This window comes from Lytechinus pictus, chromosome 2 (assembly GCF_037042905.1).
Source record: "Lytechinus pictus isolate F3 Inbred chromosome 2, Lp3.0, whole genome shotgun sequence".
Taxonomy (NCBI): domain Eukaryota; kingdom Metazoa; phylum Echinodermata; class Echinoidea; order Temnopleuroida; family Toxopneustidae; genus Lytechinus; species Lytechinus pictus.
This window is the reverse complement of record NC_087246.1, coordinates 63394164-63419927: the sequence shown is the minus strand read 5'-3', so window position 1 is coordinate 63419927 and position 25764 is coordinate 63394164. Positions and strand designations below refer to the sequence as shown.

General features: G+C 34.7%; 1 protein-coding gene across 1 annotated transcript; it reads right to left on the bottom strand.

Annotated features, from left to right (window-relative positions):
- Window positions 1–617: 617 nt before the first annotated feature.
- Window positions 618–25549, bottom strand: LOC129253825 (DNA topoisomerase I, mitochondrial-like). The gene is made up of 18 exons (XM_064095366.1): window positions 25424–25549; window positions 23101–23122; window positions 21633–22263; window positions 21189–21258; window positions 19390–19517; window positions 17702–17831; window positions 16914–17083; window positions 16083–16198; window positions 15093–15214; window positions 14651–14773; window positions 13245–13432; window positions 12124–12268; window positions 11436–11579; window positions 10785–10970; window positions 9710–9893; window positions 7405–7627; window positions 6485–6634; window positions 618–5887 (listed from the first exon to the last, which is right to left on the bottom strand). Exons 1-18 carry the CDS (start codon window positions 25430–25432, stop codon window positions 5785–5787), a joined length of 2844 nt encoding a protein of 947 aa, XP_063951436.1. The 5' UTR covers window positions 25433–25549; the 3' UTR covers window positions 618–5784.
- Between the last annotated feature and the right edge of the window lie 215 nt (window positions 25550–25764).

The following is a 25764-nucleotide window of genomic DNA, read 5'->3' as shown; positions in this document are numbered from 1 at the left end:
CTTCAATTCTTTTTCCTTGCTTAGTCTTCCCACCATCCTTTGTTTCATTCCCCCTTTCCCTTTCTTATTTTTGTTTCTTTATCTATAATCTAGCAACCCAGTGGCATACATGTCATATCTTGTCTGGGGAGGGTGAGGAAGCACCAGGGAGATAGCTCCCGGAATGGGGTTTGTTACGTCATTTCCAAGAGTCGCATCTTTGGAAAGTGGGTGTCTGTCCTTACTCTTCCCTTCATCTTGTTTTGTTTTTATCATTAAATGTCCATTCACAGGAAAATCAAAACAGAGCTTATATATATATATTATAAACCATCCACCTGTCATACTTTGTCAGGCAGTGAGAAAAACTTGCCAAATTTATAAAAGAAATGTTATTTGATCAGTACTCTAGCCAATATTTCTTTAGTATTTTATCATGAATAGCTAATAACCTTTTTCTCAATTTTTTAATACAATGACCGAAATATTCTGAAAGGCCAAATGATAGCATGTTCTAGGAAACCTGGGCTGCAGCCCCCCCCCCTCCCACACACACATACAAGTTTACAATTATCTGCCATATCACTCGCATAATTCAAACTCAAATGACCACTAAGAAATACAAACTTTCATATCAATTTTAAGGAGAGCACTGCCTGAGCGGTCTTTATCATAATAATCAATCCAAAGGGAGAAAAATAAAACAATGACAATCCCTCTGAAGAACTGGACACATAGTTAATGTACATAAAAATAGAATCAACATTGCATAAAATATCCATCACAAAGTACATCCAAAACCTCTTCTGATCAATCACATTCCATTATCAATACAGATATTCCACAAGATTTTATTACTCAAATTGATAAGAAAATTCAATGGGAAAAAAAAAAATCAAAAAAAGGCGTTGAATGACTACATTATTACTACCATAAGGGGTAAAGATATTATTGAAACAAAGACGATATCTCCACATTGTTTTTCTTAGAAAAATTGAAGACACATGCGAATGTCAATACATACCTTACATGAAGTATATTAGTTTTCTTTATTTTACAATGTTTTGGCAAGGGGCTACATCACATCTCTGCCACATTTGATATAAAACTAAACTAAACAGTCGTCACCTCACTGCAAAAGTGCATTGAAATATACCTACAATCTATTAAAAGTATTTGATGCTGCAGGTATTTTGTAAATAATTATCAATGTATGTTTAAAGGTGTAGTATAAAAAGAGAGAGATACTGAAGAGGGAAGTGTATCTATTCTACCCTTTCTACAGGCAATTTCAAATCTGCACTTGTCTTAGCTTTGATTAATATTCGTAAGGCCATAAATCACTTGGATATACATGTATAATATAAGATTGGAAGGGGGAATCTAAGGATTTTTTACAAAAGAAAGACAGCCAATTACAGCATTTTTTACTATTAAAAAAGCAAACCAAAATCTGGAGTTAAAATATGTTTCTTTTGTGTGACTAGAATGAAAATTCATCTTTAAATAATACAGTACACAATACATGGTCTCTTATAACATTACCCTACATTTTGCAGTGAGGTAATAAGTACAAATTCAGTAATAATATAAGAAACTTTACAGTAACTGACCATATAAAATGAAATCTCACTCACTCACAACCCTGATGTCAAATACATTGCATTCAGTCATGTAAGGGGTATTTCATCCTTTTGATAATGGATCATGTGGTGATGAAGCTTCTGACATACAATTCACAAAGCACTATAATTGAGACCTACACATTCAATACTACTATGAAGAGTGCATACTAATATGAACTACAACATCAAAATACTGATTCTACATCCCTCATGTGCATGTTTTAAGAAAAAAAACCAAGCACAAGGGGCATTGAAACAAGACAGAATTTTCATGCTGTCCGACTACAATCAAATGACCACTTTTCTGTATAAAAATATCATTCTTAACAATATTATTGAATAATGGCAGTCGGCATGTTATTCTTACACTCTAGGGATAAAAACAAGAGAGAATTACATCATTGGCTGCCACATTTCTCATACTTATTTTAAGATCGCCCTACATTTCAGTTTACCTCACACTTGTCAAATTTCTTTTTTGATACATCATGGCGGTTTTCTTTCATTATTCTGTTCTCATCGATATAATGGGTAAAATCAGACTGGAGACAGAATGGGTGATGTCAAATTTGGTGGTAACCTTTGGTGTTGTTGTTGTCTATTTGTAAATCCTGACCAAAAAGGGTCAAGACGCATTTTAGCCATACCCCCAATAGTGACAAAATTAAAATCAAGTTGGTCCTGGGAGTTATCTCACTATGGTGTGACCTATTAATAACATAATTTGGGTTAACTCACAGCAGATGTCGGTCAAAGCTAGATATGAAATCTGAATTGTGCTTCTAACACCAACACCGAACTTGAAATCACCCAATTTACGCATCGAGGAGGATTCCCTGAAACTTTGGTCTTCGACTCGTACACTAACAACCTAATGGACGCTGACACACTAAAACACAAATAAGATATAAAAATGCCCATGGCTTACTACTACGTAGAGCAATACAAATCCAAATTAATTGAAAATAATATATATTCAAACAAAAAGCTTTGAATAAATGAGCATGAATTAAACCATTAGTGAAATAATTTTTCATAAAATAAAAGAATTATACTTTAAAAAAAGGTTAAGACTAGGCAACATAAAAATATTCTTCAGCAACATAAAGCACAAAAGTAATATCACTAAATAAAATGAAGTCATAACGATTCACGATTCCTTCTCTAGCATGAACTTCTTGTAAACTTAAAGCCACACTGATTGTAAACACATAAATAAATATTACAAAATCATTAAAATATGAAATCATAAAAATCTCTTTTGATAAGGCAGGATATTTTTCAATGAATACTCTTCTCCGGCACGACAATTCAGTTTCAATGATGCTACAGTTTACATAATATAATCTTCATTTTTTAACTGATTCCTTCATACCAGAGTTGACTTGTTACTTTCTAAGGCTGCATGATATTGCAAACATGATAAAAGCTGTAATATCATACTACTTAGATATATATATCATCCTGATGAACGATTGTCAATGTTTATTCAGCTGAGGCCAACATATAAAACAGGTGCAATAGGTGGGATTCAAAATGTTAAGGCTTCTTAACCTTTGGATTATTTTGAATAGTTTAAGGTAGGTTTCTTGTCAGGAAACATTAAAATAATTTTTTTTTGAAATATTGAGAGGTGACATAACGAGGACCCAATGATTATCATCTATTCATTTAAATTCAAATGGCACAATAATATCACTGTCATATCAGGCAGCCCAACAATTTACTTTACTACATACAAATTACAGCACTGTAGTATTTTGAGGAAATAGCCCATTTGTGTGGGCAAACATTAATATTACCATTTCTGTATTATCTTGTTGCTTTGTACTTTTGGGGATAAATATTTCTATTACACCCAGTCGTACATTCACCATGGGGGGGGGGGCAAAAATCTGAAAAATTGTTGATATTTCTTGATTAAAGCTTTTGAAAAATGTAGTGCGGGAATTCATTAAATTTGAAAGACTTTTTGAAGAGGCATGACTTGTGCATGAATTGCAGAAAAGAATTCTCCACCAGGTCTTATGCAATTAGCAAAGCCTTCCATGTTTTAATCAATGAAATTCATAGTAAACTGGTCTAGTTAAATCAATATTCAGATCTTGGTTTCTCACATTTCATTCCTCAAGTCAAGGTCATATATATAAAAGGCTGTAGAGAGTTAAATATGCAAAGCTTTCCACATTAAAAATACATTGAGTTTGTTGGATTGTGAAAAGGTCGGTTAATCTTCAAGTGATTCCTACTGGCCATATCAATGCTGTGTTTTGTCAAAGAAAATGAACAGAGATGTCCACCAAAAGAACTTTCACCTAACTCTCTTCCCTAATCAAACACAATGAGCAGAATTTATTTCTCTGCACATCTATCTCAATACTACAGTGGAATGCTACCCTTTTCTCCTCACACACAAATAAATAGTAAATCAGATTCCGCATAAATGTTCAATGAAATGGGAGTTCATGGTCCAATATTCCAGTCAATTCAGTAACTCTATTTCAGGAGCATGATTGAATAGATCAAAACACTTATGGAGTATAGTGATTTTCTTAGATGACTATCTCTCTGATGGTGATGCATGCAGAAAGGACTTTAAAGTCTAATGTAAAATCTCTACTTAATGCATGACTAATACTGAATCAACCCTATCAATACAAGAGCCTTGATGTGTCTGTATCAAGCCTATTGAAAAAATAAGAAATTTCATTTGTCTGCAGGTTAATGATTATAGGAGTGATTAGAAGCCCTACACCAAGAGCAATCCCAGATGTACGGGCTTGATATCTGGAGGTGTTCTTACATGCCCCCTCTAAAGCTGTGGGCCTACCAATATTCACTGTCTTTCATACAGAGCTTGAGAGATGATAAACTAATGGGGCATTGCAAGAAACTCATGATCAAATACAAACCTATTTAGGATCCCCAAATCAATAGTATGCCTTGGAATCGATTACAAATTTGCAATCGATTGCTGAGCTTTGTCTTATTAACCAAGGAGTGTGACCTGATTTGCTACAGTTCAAATTGATCTATCCATTGTACAATTTCAACAACAAAAAAACCCAATTGATTGTAAATATTTTCATGCAACACCCACCAAAGTTCTTTACCTATCAAGTTTCACACAGGATCAATCATGGTTGCAGGTATTCATGGTTGAGAAAGGAATTCATAGGCAAGGCCCTATCTTGTTGTTATAGAATGTGACAGATTCAAACCCACGTCTAACTTATGGAAAGCCAAAAATAACATGATTTGTCAATATCACACCCTAACCTGTGGTGCTCCTAATGATGGCATATGCTTAAGCATATGATTTATCATCATGTTCCTGTGTTTAAGACATGGACTCTGGACTAGTCATCTACTAGATTATTACACTACCAGCTGTCCATACTAGGGGCCCATTGCAGGAGTCGCGTGTAATCAAAACTAAAAAAAAATCAAATACTCCTCCTTAATTCACACATTTCATTGGTTAAAAGTCGAGTTGCATTTGATTTTCTTGGTTGCGTTCAATTGCAAAATCTTTCTGCAAAGGGCTCCAGAGTTCATAATATTCCCTTGATCTCTCACCACAAAAATACTGACATAGGATACTTGCCGACTCTGCTGTCATAAAAATCATTAGACCGAAGAAAGAGTTATAGCTCCAATCAGGTCAACATTATTTGCTCATTGTCACATTAACATATCATCACAGTGAAATCAACCACAAAAAAAAATCCCTTGAAAATGACTCTGCTAAAAAACATCATGATCAACTTACACAATATGGTACTGACAGTATTCACCAAGCACTGCTAAATGATTGTGAATCACTTGCCTAACCACAAACATGTGACAATAAAACATACCTTCGAAAGCCCTTACTTGACAAGTCCAATGTGAAACATTTACCTTAATTTCACAGGTTATTTTCTGTAGGATTTAATAGTGCATCATGTGCATGTGAAATGATACGAGTTAATTGCTAATATATTATTTCATGACCATATATATATACTTACTGAAACAGCTAATGAGCTAAGCAGTCCAGGATAAGATTTTGAACAGAGCAAAACAATACAACAATCAAACTTCAACTATGTGGTGGCAGTTGAAGCTTTGTGAATACTGTCAGTACTAGATCCTCAAGATTAAATATACAAAGAGAAATAAAAGTTAAAAACTAGGATTAAAATACAAAGTCTGCTCCAGCCATGTCGATGGCCCATCGGAATTTGTCTCGTTGAGTTCTGTTGTACACTTTCTCAACAGGCACATCCCATTTCTTGGTCCTAGTAAGTGATAGAAGAGGAAAATAAAAAGGCAAGAATGATCGCATGTTTACCAATATTCAACTTTCACACAGCACTAAATGTATGTTGGCAATGCATCGAGGTGGTTTCAGATACCCATCTAAATGGATTAGACAAATCATTGACAAAACTGAGGAGAATCGCCTTAAATATGGGCCTTTGGCTGAAAAATTGTGGAAAAAATCTTTTGTCTGAGAAAGTAGCATCAGTTACCAACACTTCCCTTGGGAGCAACAAAACCAAGTGGCATGATTTATAATGACATAAAATGACATTGAGGAAAGCATTTTTTTTTAGACTATTGAAATGGAATTAAAGCTCAATGTGCAAACCCTACACCACAATGGTTCATTTCAAGTTTGGTGTTTGTGTTGTGGTTGATGTTGAAAGCATAAATCAGGCTGCCTTCCAAAGTTCCATAACACCAAATGTAAGATTCATCCAAGCACGAGCACCATATTTAAGGTTAGGTGTTTGGTGCTTGTCTGATGTAACAATCGCCCCAACACGAACATCAAAGAGTCAACACTAAACCTGATATCCCCCAATGATCCATCTACATAACACTGTACTCACCATGCCACTGATATCCTTGGATCTAAGTAGTTGAGTTTGGAGGTTCCCAAGGCAATTTCCTTGTTCTCCTCCTTGTCTGTAGCTTTCATCTCTAGCTTAGCTAGCTGATCCTCCAGACGCTCCACTTGCTTCTGTTTTTTCTCCAAGGCCCTGAACAAAATAAAGAATCTATCAATAATTGTATCCATTATCTACATCAGAGATGTAGGAATATTGTGGTCAGCAAAGTTCCCAAACATGAGGGTCATGGGTTCAATTCTAGCTCAAGAACTGATGACCTTGCAGGCTTTAATTTTCAAGATTCGTGGGGCAAATTCATTTTTCAACAAGGCATATTTCTATATCACATTTCAAATGGAAAAAATATAAACAAGGGCAAAAAAATCCATGAGAGGGGTATTGAGGTAAGTCAATAGGAAATCCAGTGCTATGGACTTGGATTAATTCAAAGAGGAACCCAACCTTGTTAAGAAAATAAATGTTGAAAGTGTGAAAGAAATAAGATCATCAATAAAGCATAATGAACATATGAAAAATGAGATTACTGAGCATATGTAAATACATGAGTATGAATGTAACAAGTGGTAAGAACATATCTTCCTTTTGTCATACAATTAATAATCTGGGATTTGTGGCTTTCTCCTAATCCTCTTTTTCCTTCAGAGTCATAATGAAATATAACATATTAAGCATATTGTTATATATTATGTTGAAAGAAGGATATTATTCTGAATAAAATTTTGGGAAAAATTACAATTTTGTCATGTTGTGAATTGAAGCAAATGAAGGAGTTGTCCCTACCGGCCTACCCAGCATCACAATGACATTTTGTACAAGGCCAATTTAAAGTCCCCACAGGTATAGAGATCTACTATAGAGCTACAATATTTGCACCCTTAGTTAAATCAGGATTTACTTACAATTTCAATCTCTCATTACGGCTATTCTTATACTCGCTCTTGATCGCTTTCAGCCCCTTGCGAGCTTCCTTGATGTCCTGTTGCTTTTTGGTGATCTTTTCCTGGAGGTTCTCCATCTGCTTGTCAAAGGTTTTGGGTGCAGCACGCTGATGGTTACACAACACTGCCACGGCACGGTTGGCTCGATTGTAAGACAGCATTTTAGCAGTGACCGTGTCATCAGCTGAAATAAAAGAATGGGGAAATTGCTTGTCAAACATATTGGGTTATGTTCAACACACTGATGGATACACAGCACAGCCATGGCACCTGGGAACTGAATTTGAAAAGGTGACATGACATTTGCTCCAGCGACAATGGCTCCAGGCTTTATTCCGTATAAGATATAGGGTCAGGGTTAGGGTTGCAACAGGGTTTTATGTTAGGTTTAGGATAGGGTATAGTGTTAAATCTAGGGTTGAAGTTGGTCATTCCATTAACATGTGGAATTTGTAGCGGAGCAATTGTCGCCAGAGAAAATGTCATGGAACCTTGAAAAAACAAGTGGAACGCCTCTGGCAGTCTCGCCTGCATTACGCGATTCGATATAGCAGCAGTGCTGACTTTGAAAACAGCTAGTCAATAATTATTCACAAAAGAAAACACTCATATGATAATAAAATACTATGTCGATTGACCCAACATGACCTTTGACCATGATCATGTGACCTAAGACAGGTGCAAAACAATCATTCATACTTGACTACCCCTATGTCTATGTTTCATGATCTACATGTAGATCCATGAACTTTCAAAGTTATGATGCCAATTCAACAAATACCCCCAACACGGCCAAAGTTCATTGACCCTAAATGACCTTTGATTTTGGTCATGTGACCAAAAACAAGCACAAGATATTCAGGGATACATGGTTACTCTTATGTCCCAAGTTCCATGAACTAGATCTACAAACTTGAAAGTTATGATGACAATTCCAAAAATGTCAAAGTTATGATGACAATTTTACAAATACCCCAAACATTGTCAAAGTTCGTTGACCCTAAGTGACCTTTGACCTTGGTCATGTGACCTGAAACTCGCACAGGATGTTCAGGGAAACTTAATTGCTCTTATGTTTAAGTTTCATGAACTAGATCCATAAAATGTGAAAGTTATGACAATGCCACAAATATCCCAAACATGGTCAAAGTTCGTTGACCCTATGTGACCTTTGACCTTGGTCATGTGACCTGAAACTCAGGCAGGATCTTCAGTGATACGTTATGACGACATTTCAAAAACTTAACCTTGGTTAAGATTTCGATATTGATTCCCCCAACATGGTCTAAGTTCATTGACCCTAAATGACCTTTGACCTTGGTCATGTGACCTGAGACTAAGTCAGGATGTTCAGTAATACTTGATAAGCCTTATGTCCAAGTTTCATGAACTAGGTTCATGTACTTTCTAAGTTATGATGACATTTCAAAAACTTAACCTTGGTTAAGATTTCAATGTTGACGACGCCGCCGTCGGAAAAGCGACACCTATAGTCTCGCTCTGCTATGCAGGCGAGATAAAAAACCAAACCTGAAGACAAGATCATTCAAAGCATGTGTAATATATTTCCCATTAGTCTTAAATATTGTCTGATTCAAACAGGTTTCAGCGGTTGCAAGAGATTTTATCTTGATAAAGTAATCTGCAGAAGCTTGAACAAATGTTTCAATTTTGAAAGACATTCCAAGTCAATTATAGTGAATGACAAAATTCTGAAAGCATGCCAATACATCAGCCAAGAAAGGAGTCTGTGAAAACTATTAAACAAGTGATGCATGTACATGAGTTCATTATGCGATCTATCCTCACTCCAGTTGATGCTCTGTTCAATCTATTGAGTTGAACACAGCCTCAACAAGAGTGGATAGATATTGTGCAATGGAAAAATTAAATTAAAAAAACATGATAGCCATGCAATGAAAAATCAAATATGCATGCAGCATAAAATGGATAAAATATTAAAGACCTTTCAACCAATCAAATCAGCAGAAACTCTGTATGAGTTTTATAAGACATGATGGAATTACTGGGCAATTGGTCATTTACTGGATGTGCCTACAGACTGTGGATGGCCTACGCTCTTGTGAGAAGTTATTCGCGTTAGACCTCAACTGAAGACATACAAATTTCAGACATCCAGTTATTGTTTTTATGGGATTTTTTTGTGTCTTTTAGAGTAAGTGGATAATGGGGCACTATAAATGTACAGACATTAGATTGGACATGAAAGGCTGGAAATACCAAGATTCCCATCAAATATTCATACCATCTGTAAGCTCATGAAGTTGATTCTGCAGGGTGAAGGAAGCATTGAAGGTCCTGAAAACCTTGGCAGTAAGGCCCTCCATCAGCTCCTGAAGGTACTTGTTGAGGATAGCAGTGTTGAGTCGATCGAATAGGTTGTCCTCTCCCTTCTTGTTCTCCATGAACAGCTTCAAATTCTTGAAGACCTATCAAAGAAGATGCGAAGATGATGCAAAGATAAGAACAAAATTCTTCTTCACAATTAAGAAAGTTACATGCTTGGTTTTACTTCATTTTGCAAAGCTTTGGCATCCCTCATGATAATCAGTATGAGAGTGTTCTGTGAGTCTCCCGGTTATAAGTGCTGGAATAATCAAATGGAGTTTGATGAGTGAGCTAATTCAACCGTTTTATAGTACTGCATCTGCAATCATATCAGCAATTATGTAAATTACATCCATGGAAGCATGGACTATAAAAAAAGAGCTTAGTTAACAATGGTTAGTTTCATTGAAAAATAAAGAAAATTTTTGCCATATTTCATCATCTATCTGGTGAATCTATTCAGTGATTTAAGTAACGCTATTGTGTTATACAGAATGCTATGATTCAACAAAAGTTCAATTGTTAGCAAGCAATTAAAAAGAAATCCTTGTTTGAACTTGATCTGCATAAATCTTGAAATTTAAATAGAAAGCTTTCAACAGATAGGGAGAAAAATAGTATTAATGCTAGAATTCATTAAAAAAATCAAAATAATGAAAACATTGTAATACTGTTCATAGGTGTAATTTTTATAAAACATATTTCACTTCTTCCGTCTTTCATTTGTCAATATTGATTTCATGAATCATACTACGACATACGACAATCTGGGGCCTGTTTTAGACAATACTCATGATTATATTATAGTAATGTTGTCGTTACGGTAACTAGCTTTGAATTTGTTCCGATGGTCGTAACTACAATAGCAAAATTACCGTAAACCTGGATTCTTTATGAAAGAACAACGCTGATCCCAAAGCAATCATTCTCCCATCCCCTTCACAATAAAAAGAGACAAGAGAAGAGTAAAAAAAAGACAGGAATACACTCACCCTCTTCTCTACGGGTACAGAGTTCTCGTACCTGATGGAATCTTTACCCAAGAAATCAAACTTAACCACAAACTCCTGGCCGTCTAGCTCCTCAAACAGTTCAATGTGCTCTACCCTAAGGGAGCAACAACCAACAGTATCTGCTGTCTCACCTTCTTCCTTCTCATTACCAGCTCTCAATGCAAGCTAATGTAATAAATGGAGGTAATAAAGAGAAAAAAGATCCATGGAATATAGACAATTCATTGTCTGTGTTTACTCTGACATGCAAAGAGAAATGTCAAGTCTAGTACAGAATTTAATTCTAAAGGAGTAACATTCTTTGCAAAACTCATGAAATACATGAGCTACTTTAGGCACATTCCACATTTCTTACAAAAAAAAAACAGAATAAATACATGCAAAACTAGGATAGAGCTACTAGCTGGTTTGGAGTTTATATTGTTATTATTGTGAGTTGTGACAATATAAAACTCTTCTAAACTCTTTGTCTGTATTATTTTTACATAACAGAATTAGAAAACTCAGAGAATCATGAAGCTACATAATTACCGAATAACATTATCATTGCTCTGTATAAATTTTCTTTAACACAGAATGCTGCAATGCACTACCAACCCCAAGATGGCATTTTAGTGTTACAAGATTTACCTTGTCTATGAAATACAAGGCAACAGCACGTTGTCTGACCCTCATTTCTTTACTCTTCCAGTCTTCACGGTACTCATTTCTGATCCTGTCCACAGATTCCTTCAGCTTCCTTGCTAATTCATACTTTGCCCAATCCTTCTCTCCCTGGATTCAAAAAGAAAAAAGAAAAATTTTCATCAAAGTCAGTTGTATAGATGACAAGGAAGTACCAAGTGGTTGTACCATACTGAAATGAAATCCAGCATATAAATCTTGACCAATAAAATGGCAAAGACAACTGCTCTGTCAACAAATACTGTACGAGATTGTTTGTTCAGGTTAAATTTTCAATATTTTGCTGAAAAAAGCTGAATTTCATTTTCTAATGTACAAGTACAGGGCTTAAATTTCCTAACCTCAAGAAATGTCATGAAAATCATGTTTGTGAAATATATGGCATGCACATTACATTGGCTACAGACAAAATTAATAAGACATAAGATATGTAGTTTCCAGATTTTATCCAAAATTTAGGGGTGGGGAAATTACATGGATACATTTTGGTCCAAAGTTGAAGTCATGAACTAAGTTTAACAAATTTCTACACCACATAGCATCATGGAATCAAAATGTTGAGTAATTTCTACAATTTCATCATTTACTTTTCTGGAAAAAACAAAATAGTTGAAATGGGACGAGGAGTGCTTACCTTTATTCTAGAGCTAGGATTCAACATAACATACTTGATAGCTCCTTGAATGTTTTCAGTCCATGAAGCTAACCAAGTCACCGAGTTATCATGCATAACTTTCTTCCATTTATGACCCTCTGGGGGAACTGGCCATTGAGAATCCCTGTGAAAAAAAAAGGTTATAGCTAATATTTTCTTTTCACTCAAATAAGGATGATAACATGCAAGAAGGTATCATTATTTTCCAACATAGTTTCTAAGGTAGGTGAGGAAAAATGTTTTAACTTACATTACTCATTACAACTAATTTTTCTCTTGCAAAATACAATGCTGATATTCTTGCAACTTGCCTGAAATGTGTGCAGACAGAATGATACTGAGAAACAGAGATGTAGGAAATTTTTCAAGCCAATTCCATGACATAATCAACCTATTTGAACATATGACCCTAATTTTCTCCTTTCTTAGTGTTTCACGAAATGGTCATGCCACAGTCATGTGGAAAGAATTGCATTTCTTATATGAAAAAGAAAAACAGAGATACATGTATATCATTTCATGAAGGTCTCAAAATACACACACATTGGGTTGGACCAGGGTTGGGCTCAATTACAAGGTAATTGAATAATTGTAATTGAAGTTTGAAAGGGAAAGTAATTGTAATTGAAAAAAATGTAATTGACTTCAATTACTTTTAATTACATTCAATTACTTTACAATAAACTGACTGAATTTATGATTTAATCTAATCCTTCATCTTGTTAGTATCTCCGTAACTTAGAATTATGTTGAAATAGGTGGTTCTGTGTATAGAATACAAATTGATTTCATTTATGACTTTTCTAGAAAGTAATAGAAATTGCAATTGTAACTGAAAAAAGTAATTGGTAATTGTAATTGAAAATATGTAATTTAATTGAAAAGTAATTGTAATTGAACATTTCTTCAATTACCTTATTGTAATTGAAGAAAGTAATTGAGCCCAACCCTGGGTTGGACGCACATATTTAATGAAAATGCCCTTAAGCGGACCATGGGTCAGAGGTGCAGGTCACTGACAATACCGTATACGGCACTGCTTGTCCCTCCAATTTTGGTATTTTATGAACACTCAGCTGCAAGTACAGACACATACTCACTTGCTACAGTTGATGATGACATCTTCTGGCACTATCCTCTTCTTCAGCTTGCCCTGCTTCGGGTGTTCACCACGACCTCGGAACAAACTGGGAGGCTCCACCCTGAAGTTGCCAATCTTCTCTTTGTGACCGTCGAAAGAGCAGAAGCCATACTCCTTTTGGATCTCCTCATTCTTTTTCTTGATATCCTATATTACGGTACATCAATAAATGGATACTTGATAACTGCCTGCTGAAATGAAAACTGAACCTAATCCAGACTAGAGTGTGTGCTAGGTGTAAGACTAAGATGGAGGAGTTTATTTCATGTCCAAAAACAAAGGAAAAAAGAAATGAGGGGGGGAATCTATCTACAGATAGGCTGTTTCACAAAGGTTCCATTGAATAGACGCCCCCATCAAAACAAGTTATCATCTTGCCATCTCAAGCCTTAAATTTCATTATATTTAGGGCAAGGCCACTCTTCAAAAGGGCTTTTTTTAATATACATAAATAAAGCACAGCAAATTGGAAAACTTAGAAGGGCACAAAAATATCCAAAATCAGTGAAAGGGGGCATTAGAATAAACATCCAAGGCCATGACCTTAACCCTAACTAGGCCGGGCTTTTTTGGCTGTTCTGTGGCCGGGGGGGGGGGGGGGGGGTTGAATCAACCCCCCCTGAGATCTCGGCCGCCGATCGCGCGAGCGCCGCAAAAATTTGCACGCTGGTAGTGTGCGATGTAATCTACAAGGCTGTATGGTAAAATTTTCCAAAATAACAAGATTTTATTTTATATGAATTAATTATGCTAATTTATGCATAAATCATACTTTTTGCTCTAATTCACTAAATAAAGCTCCTAGAATGCTAATTTTTGGTAGAAATATTCTTTGTAGCATTCTTAACAATCGCAATTGAAAAAAACTTCGGTTTGGAAATCAATTTCTTATGTATTTTATTGTTTTATGAATTTCTTATGTATTTCTTTGTTTTTCAACCTTTTGTATTTCTTTGTTTTTCAACCTTTTGTTTTTCTTCGTTTTTTTTCACCAGATTTATTGCACAACCTTTTCGAAGCATAATTATGCTAAAATCAATTGATTTCAGCTGTTTTAAGCAAAAATAATCATATCTTTATGAATAAGATAAGAAAACTCAATTTGCATTGACTTTGTACACAAAATCACGTTTTGGAACAATTTTTGGTCTGACATGCACTTACAAAATGTTGCGTAATTTCGGAACCGCATACCCGGGCGTCGCAAATTTGGTCTCAAAAGATGCGCGAGACTTAAAATAGTCATTCGTTATCACTATTTACCTGCTTACAAATGAAAACCCCTTACGGATAATTGTGTACTACACTTCTAACAGCTAATAGATTTATGTAATTCAGTATGCCAAGCAAAGAATGACAGCTTACTTGTTTCTCTTCTTTGCTCATTGCTTTCCTTTCTTCTGATTTCCTCTGATAATAGGCATGTATTTGTTTGAAGTTGCACTTTTTCAGATCCTTGATAATAGCCACCTCTTCGGCATCCATCACCTGAGGGTACAATGAAAGAATTGATGAAACTTGTTAACATGACCAATAGCAAAGAGCAGCAACAGATCATGGTTTTCATAAACAAGTTTTTACAAACCCTTATTCAGGTTCATACCAAATGATCAGATAATACTTATCAAAAGCTTTCCATATTCATTTTTATTGTTTTTTAAATTTCTTACATATTTCTTTGTTTTACAACTTTTTATGTTTTACTGTTTTTTCAAAGAAAATTGTCAGTGAAACTTTACTGATCATATGCATAATATTAATTGATTTTCATCAGTAAAGATTTACCAAAATGCTATTTAAAACATACCTTTTTCCAGTCCTTAAAGAAGTTTTTATTGAAGACATCTTTGGTAGTGTAATCATGTTCAATCATACGGGCATAGAATCCAGCCACTTCCTCTGCCTCTTCACTAAGCTTCATCTCCTTTCCTATGATAAGAAACAAAAACATCCTTTTGTAAACCGCTTTTTGAAACACCACAAAGGATAATATCATAAAACTTCATGAAAATTTATGCAATACTTCTCGAAATGACTAGAACATGAATGGCAAAATTGTATTTTTTCCGGACATTATAAAATATCATTAAAAGGTTGTCAATTCTAGTGGAATCCAATATTGGGTATACTATGATTATCTTTTCGTCAAAAATTGTAATGTTGCAATCACTATGCATATGGTGAAATAACAGTTGTCAATGTGGCGAAAGATTTCTATACCTTCTATATTCGCTTCAAAAAACAAAATTACTTAACTTTTTATCGTTTTCAAATAAGAATCTATTTTCTGTTTTTAAAGGACATGAAACAATGGGCTATATTGTATTTTTATTACCACCCTAAGGAGATTACCATTTTCCCATTAAATCACAAGGTGAAATTTGGATGAATATAAAATTGATTGATCTACAGCAGTAATGATAATTGTTCTTTCATTTCTTCATTGGTGCACTGCTTCCCTTTTGGATAAATGCTGTTGGGGCCTGGTTTGGAAATACATGTAGTGACCTTTGTGAACCATGTCCTCACCCCAATTTCAATTTTCATTCGTGTCATTACATTCTTATCAAGAACTGTGCTTCTTTATATTCTCCTCCTCATCATCCACCTAATCCTCCTTCTTCTCCTCCTCCTCCTCCTCTTATCATCATCCACCTAATCCTCCTTCTTCTCCTCCTCCTCCTCGTATCATCATCCACCTAATCCTCCACCTCCTCTTATCATCATCCACCTAATCCTCCTTCTCCTCCTCTTATCATCATCATCATCATGATCATCATACTAAGTATCTATTTACCATCATAGAAGAATTTGACAGAGTTAGGCAGAGGTTCATAGGGTGGTGCAAACAGAGGTCCTTTGTGCTCCAGAAACATCCATTTGACTCCTTCTGGATGTGGGGTCTCCTTCCACCTGTAAGGATAGAACATGGTTGGGTCACTACAAGGAATGTTTTCATTCTTATATCCAGTAGGGCGTCAGCATTCAGGAGGGATGGATTTTTATTTGCTGAGCCCAGACTTTGTAAAACGCATTGAAAAACATGTAAAAGATACCTCTTTTGGGAAAAATAAACTCAATGTTCCAGCGAGAAATCTTTCACCATCTTCTACCATGGTTTGACCATTGGGTGATGCATATCCAAATAGTGTTAAATTCCCCATGAAAGCTGACACCCCACTACTTAAAAAGTTTGGCTTGGTTGTTCTAAACATTGGAAACAGTCTTATGTCACTGGGTCATGAGCTTCGACCTCTCATCCTTTGGACCGAAAAATTGAAAAGTGAAACATAGTCCAAACAGCCCAAAGCCATGGAATCAACCAATCGAGACAAGACAGGTTGGGCTTACTTGAATCCTTACCTTTCATACAAGAGTTTTGCATCTGAAGATTAGGAGGGATTAGACTGATTTGTAGCATAAAATATACTAACATGGTGACTTTCCCATCAAATAAGGTAACGTCCATGGGATCCGTGATATTTACAAGCTATTGAGCATTGTTACAATGGTAGTTACTAAAAGATGGCAAATTAACTATAGCATTAACTTTATAATGTGCCCCTCAATACACCAATTCCAAACCATAATGTTCAACCTGTAATATCATGCACATCATTTCACTTACCATTCCCAAACCTCTTGTTGCTCTTCCTCTTTCTTTTTCCTTCCTCCTTTCTTCTCCTTCACTTCTTCTTTAACTCCCTTTCCCTTTTTACTTTTTTTATCCTTTTTGGCTGACTTGGTGTCTTTCATTTTCGTCTTGGATTTGGATTTTTCTTGTTTCTTTTGCTTGGCCTGTCAGAAATTAATTAATTATAAAAATATGAATATAAAAGAAATGTGGCATTATTGTATACATAGTATATTAATACAATCTTGTAGGATAAAAATGAAATTTAATTCATAACTTTTCTTCAAGGAGAAATTCATTTCCATATTTCATGTAGGTAAGTATCTATGATTCAGCACTAGGGCAACTGAAGCTTATCCTTTTAACCCTCAAGGGCCCAGGGGGGGGGGGGGAAGAGATTCCGCAATTTCACAATTATTTATTCAAAATTGTCACATATACTCTGTGTACAACATTTAGTGCTTATGAAAACTATTCCACCTCTAAAGAATATTTGGCCTGTGTAATCATTCTGAAAATTCTTTTTCCAAAAATTTAATTAAAAAAAAAAATTAGGAAAATTATGTGCCTCGTTGAAAGAGAATTTTTATCTCCGGCCCTTTTCACAAAGACCAACAACTTACTGCCTTGATTGTGATTGGTTGATGAGCTGTGTTACCATGGGACTTCCAATAGTGGCAACATTACCATAGCTATGACTCTTCATGAATCAGGCCCAAGGATAGTCCAAAAGAGTGAGAGTAAGACATTCAAGAAAAAAATGTTATGAAATTTCTACATACCAAAGGTTTGTAATCATCTTCATCCTCTTCCCCTGCACTATACTCCTCCTCACTCTCTTCGTACTTCCTTTTCTTGCTGGAACTTTTCTTGACAGGCTCTTCATGCTTTACCTTCTTTGCAGACCCTTTCCTGCAGATTAACATAAAAATCATTTTGACAAATTATGCTGCTGCCGCTGTCTGAAAAGTGGCGCCAATAGTCTCGCTCTGCTATGCATGTGAGACAAAAACGTTTTATATATGAATAATTATACTTTTATATTTATATATAGAAATACCTTAAGGTCAAGTCCACAACAGAAAAAAAAAAAAATTTAATCATAAGAATAAAATCAAACAAGCAAAACCAAGAAATTTTCATCAAAAGCGGATGTAAAATAAAAAAGTTCTGACACCTTAAATTTTCATTTATTTTTCACAAAATAATTATATGAACAACTCAGTTATATTTACGAATGACAGAGTTGATGACATCACTCACTTTTTCTTTTGTTTTTATTGTTTGAATTATACAATATTTCATTTTTTACAGATTTGACAATAAAGACCTGCTTGATTTCACTACAAAATGATTTAAAAAATGGATATTCCACATGTTCAGGAAGGAATAAAATTTTGTTCCATATGACACTCCTTAGAAAATTAGAATATTTTAAACAATAAATAAGTGGAGCGCCTCTGGCAGTCTCACCTGCATTACGCGATTCAATATAGCAGCACTGCGGACTTTGAAAACTACTATGAAATAATTATTCACAAAAAACACCATTCATATAATGATACAATACTACATGTATGTTCAATGACCCTAAATAATATTTGACATTGATCATGTGACCTAAGAATTGTCAGAGATACTTGATTACCCCTATGTCCACATTTCATAAACTATATCCATAAACTTTGAAAGTTATGACAGCAATTTAATATTTACCTCCAACATGGCCAAAGTTCATTGACCTTAAATGACCTTTGACTATGGTCATGTGACCTGAAACTCGCACGAGATGTTCAGTGATACTTGATTACTTTTGATTACTCTTCTGTCCAAGTTTTATGAACTAGATCCATACACTTTCAGAGTTATGATGGTTATTCAACAAATACCCCCACATGGCCAAAGATCATTGACCTTAAATGACCTTTGAATTGGTCATGTGACCTGAAACTCGCATAGGATGTTCAGTGATACTTGATTACTCTTATCACAATGTTTTATAAACTAGAACAATACGCTTTCAGAATTATGATGGTAATTCAACAGATACTCACAACATGGTCAAAGTTCATTGACCTTAAATGACCTTTGACCTTGGTCATGTGACCTGAAACTCACACAGGATGTTCAGTGATACTTGATTACTCTTATGTCCAAGTTATATGAATCAGATCCATAAACTTTCAAAGTTATGATGGTAATTCAACAAATACATGTACCCCCAACTTGGTCAAAGTTCATTGACCCTAAATGACCTTTGACCTTGGTCATGTGACCTGAAACTCAGGCAGAATGTTCAGTAATACTTGATTAACCTTATATCCAAGTTTCATGAACTAGGTCTATATACTTTCTAAGTTATGCTGTCATTTAAAAAACTTAACCTTAAGTTAAGATTTGATGTTGATTTGATGACTGATCTGAACAACAATCTATCTGCAATCTACTTGGTAATCAAGGACCAGCTTACCTTTCCGACAGGGGGACATCATCATCCTCCTCATCTTCATCCTCATCGTCTTCAGCATAATGTGGTCTCTTACTTGCTCTCCTAGACTCTGAGCGTTCTGATTTGATGCTATCATCAAATCGTTGGTTCTGTAAAATGGAAAAGGTAAAGGCTAAATGTATTTGTAATCAAGAGTGAAATGTCCTAGCAATATAAAACCTTGGTTCAGTTAATCGGTTTAACTACACTTTTATATATTTTGTAAAGTTTCATTAATAAAACTCAAATATATTTCAAATAAACAAATAAAGAAAATAAGTCCTCAAAATTTCCAGCTTTAAAAAAAAAAAATTCTTGCCTACTATGCAAAAAATCACTAAAAAAGGGACTGAACTTGTTGACATAAGACTAGTCAATAACAGACCTTCATTTTTGAGGAGCGCGATCGCGCCGGCGCTCCTACCGCGCTCCTTAAAAAAAATAAGGAGAGCAAAAAATCGCGCTCCTAAAAAAAAAAAAAAAAATGAAAAATGAAAAAAAAAATTGCTAAAATTTCACATTTCACATCTTTAAATCTATGAAATGGTCTTCTTTTTTCCATAATTCCTTGAAATTACTTTGATTTAGTTGAAAACTATCAGAAAAATTAAGAATATTCATCTCTTTCCCGACTCTGATTTTAATTTAAACTCGGTAAATATTTGCAGTCCCATATGTAGATTTTCATGGCAGCACCATGAAAGTCTACATGTGGGACTACAATATTTACCGAGGTAAGTTCAAATCAGAGTCGGGAAAGAGGTGAATATTCTTCATTTTTCTGATAGTTTTCAACTAAATCAAAGTAATTTCAAGGTATTATGGAAAAAAGAAGGCCATTTCATGGATTTAAAGATGTAAAATGAAAAATTTTAGCAATTTTTTTTTTTTTTTTTTTTCTTCAATTTTAAAAAAAAATTTTTTTTTTAGCAGTAGCGCATACGACATCTTGTAAACGTATTGACGTGACCCAGGCCTAGTTTCACCACAGATTAATTAATAGCTAACACAGCTACTGCATATATACAATGTTAAGAAAAATCTACAATTTATCATACATGTATTGTAATGAATTGATTTGAGCTCCTCACGGAGAGCGATTCTGAGGAGCTCAATTGAGCTCCTCAGAAAAATAAGGAGAGCGATTTATAGAGCTCCACGAAATTATAAACGTGAAGGACTGCAATAAGACATCAATTAAATTTGTACAGGTGCTACAAAAATGGTTTATTTTTAACATCAAAGGTAACATCCCACAAAAATATCAGGAGAGAAGTACATCGGCCTGCATTACATGTATCCTTTGTCAGAGTCAACTTGAACTTTGATCTGGGCTGTCCATGTAGGAATGCTACTGCTACTTTGCTTCACTTCAACTTCACATGAACTCCATCAATTGATTGTCATCATAAGTTCATAATAACTACACATATCATTCTATGCTGTAAATATATTTGCAGATTGGTATGAATAAATTATGAACGGATGAAAAGTACATCCATGTAAATTAGTGGAATGGAAAAGTCCATCCTAAGATCAAATTTATTTAAATTAAATGCAGAGAAATTAAGAAATTAAAAAATTGATGTGCACACTGGTAAACCTGCCATAAGCCCAATCATTCCTTGTATTGTAAGATTGTTCATGAGTTTTAAAAAAGGGCCTTTTTTATAAAGTAAAAGCAGCAGTTGAGTAATCTGTTTAATACTATCTGATAAACATTTTTGAACAACTTTTTGAGACAGATAGCAAAGTCAAATCCAAAGATATTCTAAACTTACCAAAGGTACATCTTCATCTTCATCCCCATCTTCTTCACTCAAAGATTCTTTTTTCACAGACTTCACAGGGCTGATGGAATGAGGATTTAAGAGATAAAATTTTGCAGTTCATTCATAAATGGCAAAACTGATACAATTTCAGAAGTATTCAATTAGCTGGAGTTGCATATCATGATGCTTAAAAATATGGATAGTATCCAACGCTCACAAGGAAGTAATTCTAACTTCTTGAAATACCTAAACTATAATGCCTTAAACCTAGCAAAAATCCATAGGCTTCAGGGCTACAAAACTTGCTTGAATCCAAACCTCTTCATCCTTTATACCCAACAAAAGTCCAAAGTCCCATGTCAACATATCATTTATTCAAGAATTTGATTCTTTATAAAACTAATTCATGATTCAAAATTAAAAATAAACTGGAAATGAAAAGGTCAAGTCTACCTTGTTTCCTTCTTGATGTGTTTCTCAGGACTCTTAATTTCTTCTTTAATTCTAGGTGGACTGGCAACTTCTTCTTTTATCTCAGGCTTCTCCCTCTTGATCTCGACCTTTGGCTTGGATGAAGAAGAATGTTTGGAATTGTGCTTTGAAGAAGAAAACTCTTTATGCTTTGAGTTGATGTCTTTGGATGAGGCCAATTTCTCTTTTGGGCGCATACTGGAGCTACTCGGCTTGGGTGCCTCTTTAGGCCTTCCGTCTTCTTTTGACTTGCTAATGCTATCATTGTGCGATGGCTTCTGCGGTGGTTTATCTGGTCTGGATGAATTTGATGTCGGTTTGGGTGGTGGGGATCCAGAATTCGGCCGGCTGGAATGTGAACTATTATTCTGCTTTGGGGCTGAGGATGAGGTCGGAGGCTTCATCTTAAACTTGCGGCCATCAGGCATAACCTTGATCTTGCTCCCGTCTGGCATTGTTTTAATCTTGGTGCCATCACTGAGCAATATGACCTTGACGGCCCCTTCTTTCGACTTGGAACTGGGCTTGGCATTAGGGTCTTTATGCTTCGAGCTGGAAGTGTTATGACTATTTGATAATGGTTTCTTGGCTGGGCTGCTGCTAGAATGGTTGTCTAAATGGAAAAAAAATCGACAAAATATGAATTCAATGTTGAATGGGTCAAAGAAAGCAGTTTCTGATTTGAATGATTCAGTCTGCTTCTTTAACTACATTGTCAAAGTCAGCTTCAGAATCTAATTAGGTGATCTGTCGATCGACATATTATTTTTCCGCCCTTTTCTTGATAGCACAAAATCTCAAAATCTGCATCATCAATTTTCTTCAAATTTTCATCAGTAATGGGGACTTATCATGTGAGGTTTATAAAACAAGTTCAAGGTCAAAAGGTCATCATGATGCCATTTTGTAAAATCACATTATCAATCATATCTTCATTATCAATTATAAAAAATTAACCATATTCTCATGACATTAACTTCAGGTCAAGGGTCAACTGTCCATTTCATCAAAGGTCATTTAAAGGTTATGCACGCACGTCAAAATTTTAAAATGCTCAAAATCACTTTTTTGACCAAAGTAGAGTATGAATCATGTCATTTTAAGCATTTCAAAAAATTGCGCGCGTGCGTAACGGCACTATACAACATAGAATTGCCACTTTTTTCAGATCAAAGCATCAAAAGATAATTCTGAGCAATTTGATACTTTGATCAACCTTCTACAACAAATAATAACGGAATTAGCCTCCATAAAAATTTACAGCATGCACACGCTAAACATAGATAATATATGTGCAAAAACATGCACATGTTTTGTTCTCATATGAACAAAATATATTGTCATGAAATTGGTATCATTTTAAATTCAGTATATAAAATTGTCTTATTTCATAATTTATAAGTTACTTTCTCATGATCAACAAAGGACAAATGATACTTTTTTTACTTACCAGACTTTATTTTGTCCACTTTCTGTAACAAGAAAATAAAAACAAAGGAAACAATAAAAATATCAAATATACATGGAATTAGCAAAAAATAAAAAAAAATAAAAAGAATGCAGGCCCCACAAAATTCAGGTGAAGGTTTTCTGGAAATTAATTGTGAGTCATGTTGATTGCTGACTAACAAATGGTTATAAATTTAAGGTTATAATTCAAATTTATGAATTATAATTCTATCAGTTTTGTCAAAGATAAATTAAAAATAAAACCCCAAATTATAAAACATATGATAGGGTAACCATAATTTGTGCACATTTAAAAAAGTTGATTTTCAATCAAAAATTTCTCAGTTCACACAAAATTAATCAAAATAATAAATACCAAATGGAAGGCAAGATCAAATTCACTTGACAGAATTATAAAGTACCGTAGGTCAAGGGTTTTGCTGGTATCGCGATCTGAAAATTCCATGGCGATCGACTAATGCGCTCGGCTGAAAAACTATCATAAAAAAGTGTGACCTTAATTTGCGCATGATCGTTTTGCAAAGCTTTAGAAAGAAATCAACTGAACAAAGGTAAGATTTTGTATCAGATAGAAGTTGAAATTATTTATTTTTAAATCATGATTTCCATTGAAACATGTACAAATGATATGACTTTTTTTATTTGTGCCAGTTTGATTTTTTTTACTCAAAATAGACAGATTTTTTATATCATTAAAACATGAATAAATCCTTCATATCTACGTACTTGAAATCAAGTAGTAGTAAATGAAATGGAAGTTAATCTTGCAATGTAGCAATGTTTCTTCCAAAGAAACTAATCCTCATTTCATGTTAAGAGTTTTGAATAGGAACACTAACTTTGCAGTATAGCTGTACGAAGACGGTTCCTCAACTACCAGTCAGTAGGAGCTAAATACTCTACACGAGATGATGCTGAAAACAGCATCTTCATTACGACTTACATATTCTTATCTATTTTGACTAGATTTAATTTTAAATAGTTCAGAATAATTTTAGTAGTGAAATGTACGATTTTAGAAATGTATTTTTATTTTTTGCACTTTGTTTTTAAAAAAATTGTTAAAAAAAAAAATCTGATTTAGACTTATTTTATGTAGGCCTAAATAAAAAAAAATCTGATTTAAATCATACAAATCTGATTTTTTTTTTTAATTAAAAAAAATTGCCAACCCTGATTTTGGGTCTCTCTTTCCGTTGCTGTTGATATCAGTTTTTCAAGATATTAGATATTGAGATATTTGACTGTGCGCAAAATTAGGTATATTTGTAACACGCGAATTAAGGTCACAAAACCATAATTGGAAAAAAAAAATACATCAGCCATCAAGCAAAGGCAAATAATATTTAAATTAAAAAAAAAAATTTTGAAATTGACAAGACAGATCTAGATCTAGTAGTAGTACATGTAGTAGAATAGATCTATGTATTTGAGAAACTTACAATCAAACTCAACATCTGTTCCATAAAAAAAATGGTCAGTGATTGATTTCAATCAGACGTCAACAATTCTTAATTCATTACCAGTCCAAGACTCCAAATTCTAACTTTAATAGTGTAAAAAGAAGACTTAATTTGAACTGTTTAACTGTTACAAATAAAATAAAATCTTTAAATTCTTTCAATTTCACCATTTCATTTGAGGACTTTCTTTTAAAAAAAGGTAAGTTTTTTACTTAACAACATGGTAATGCTAATGCCAGTAATGGGTTCACCATTCATATTTGAAGACCACAACCAGCACTCAAAAATATTATTCACATTCATTAGAATTCATCAAATTAAAATCTTCAAGTTGGACATGAATGTCACTTTAAATTTACGTCACACACCACTCCACAGTGCAGTACCGGTACTGGTACAGTTCATAGAAAGCATGTGAAAAGCGGAACATCTCAAATGACGTATGGGCCAAACACCGGGCATACAGATTAGAGCGGTCACGTTGATCAAGCCGCCGACTTCGTGCACACACCACACCATACACACGCATGCCATTCATGTACAAAGCATATGGAGCAAGCCAAAAAAATTACTAAGTACGGTACGGAGAGCTTATCGCCCTGTGTGCAATGATATAGGGCGAACGCAAAAATAACTAAGTACGAAGCACAACTGTGTGCATTTCAATGGCGAAGCGTTCCTTTCGACCTCGAACAAAAACTAACACATGTGTGATGTAGAGGCGGCAGCCGTATTAACACACTGATTCCACATAAAAACCATCTCAATCCACATACACTAATATTCCAATTCACGCTATGACACTAACACCACAAAATAGAGTAAAATGTGCGAACTTACCGAACTCATTTTGGTGATTCTTTGTCTAACCAATTTCCACGTTATGGCGGATGAGGATCGCAGAAAAATGGCTAAGTATCGAACTTTTTTCAGAGCGCATGCGCGTGGTCTAAAAAATGCCCGGATGATCCGGCCAAGTCTTGGAAACGACTCGTTTCAACTTGCTTTGTTCATCTATATTTGTTTTCTTTTCAAAATAGATGTATCATGTAGTAGTACGCTAGCGTACAGTTGAGATTAAGGGGGAGGGGAAGGGTTAGGGTTAAAAAAAAACACGACCATGCAAGAAAAAAAAAGAGGGAAGGGTGAAATATTTTCTGACTTAGGGCCAATGTCAAAGT

What these genes read in the sequence shown, in the direction of transcription:
- LOC129253825 (XM_064095366.1), bottom strand. An exon ending in TCTTTAAGGACTGGAAAAAG is followed by an intron (nt 14,774 to 15,092) that starts GTATGTTTTAAA and finishes TTGTACCCTCAG; the next exon opens with GTGATGGATGCCGAAGAGGT. An exon ending in CCTTGTATTTCATAGACAAG is followed by an intron (nt 10,971 to 11,435) that starts GTAAATCTTGTA and finishes TTATTACATTAG; the next exon opens with CTTGCATTGAGAGCTGGTAA.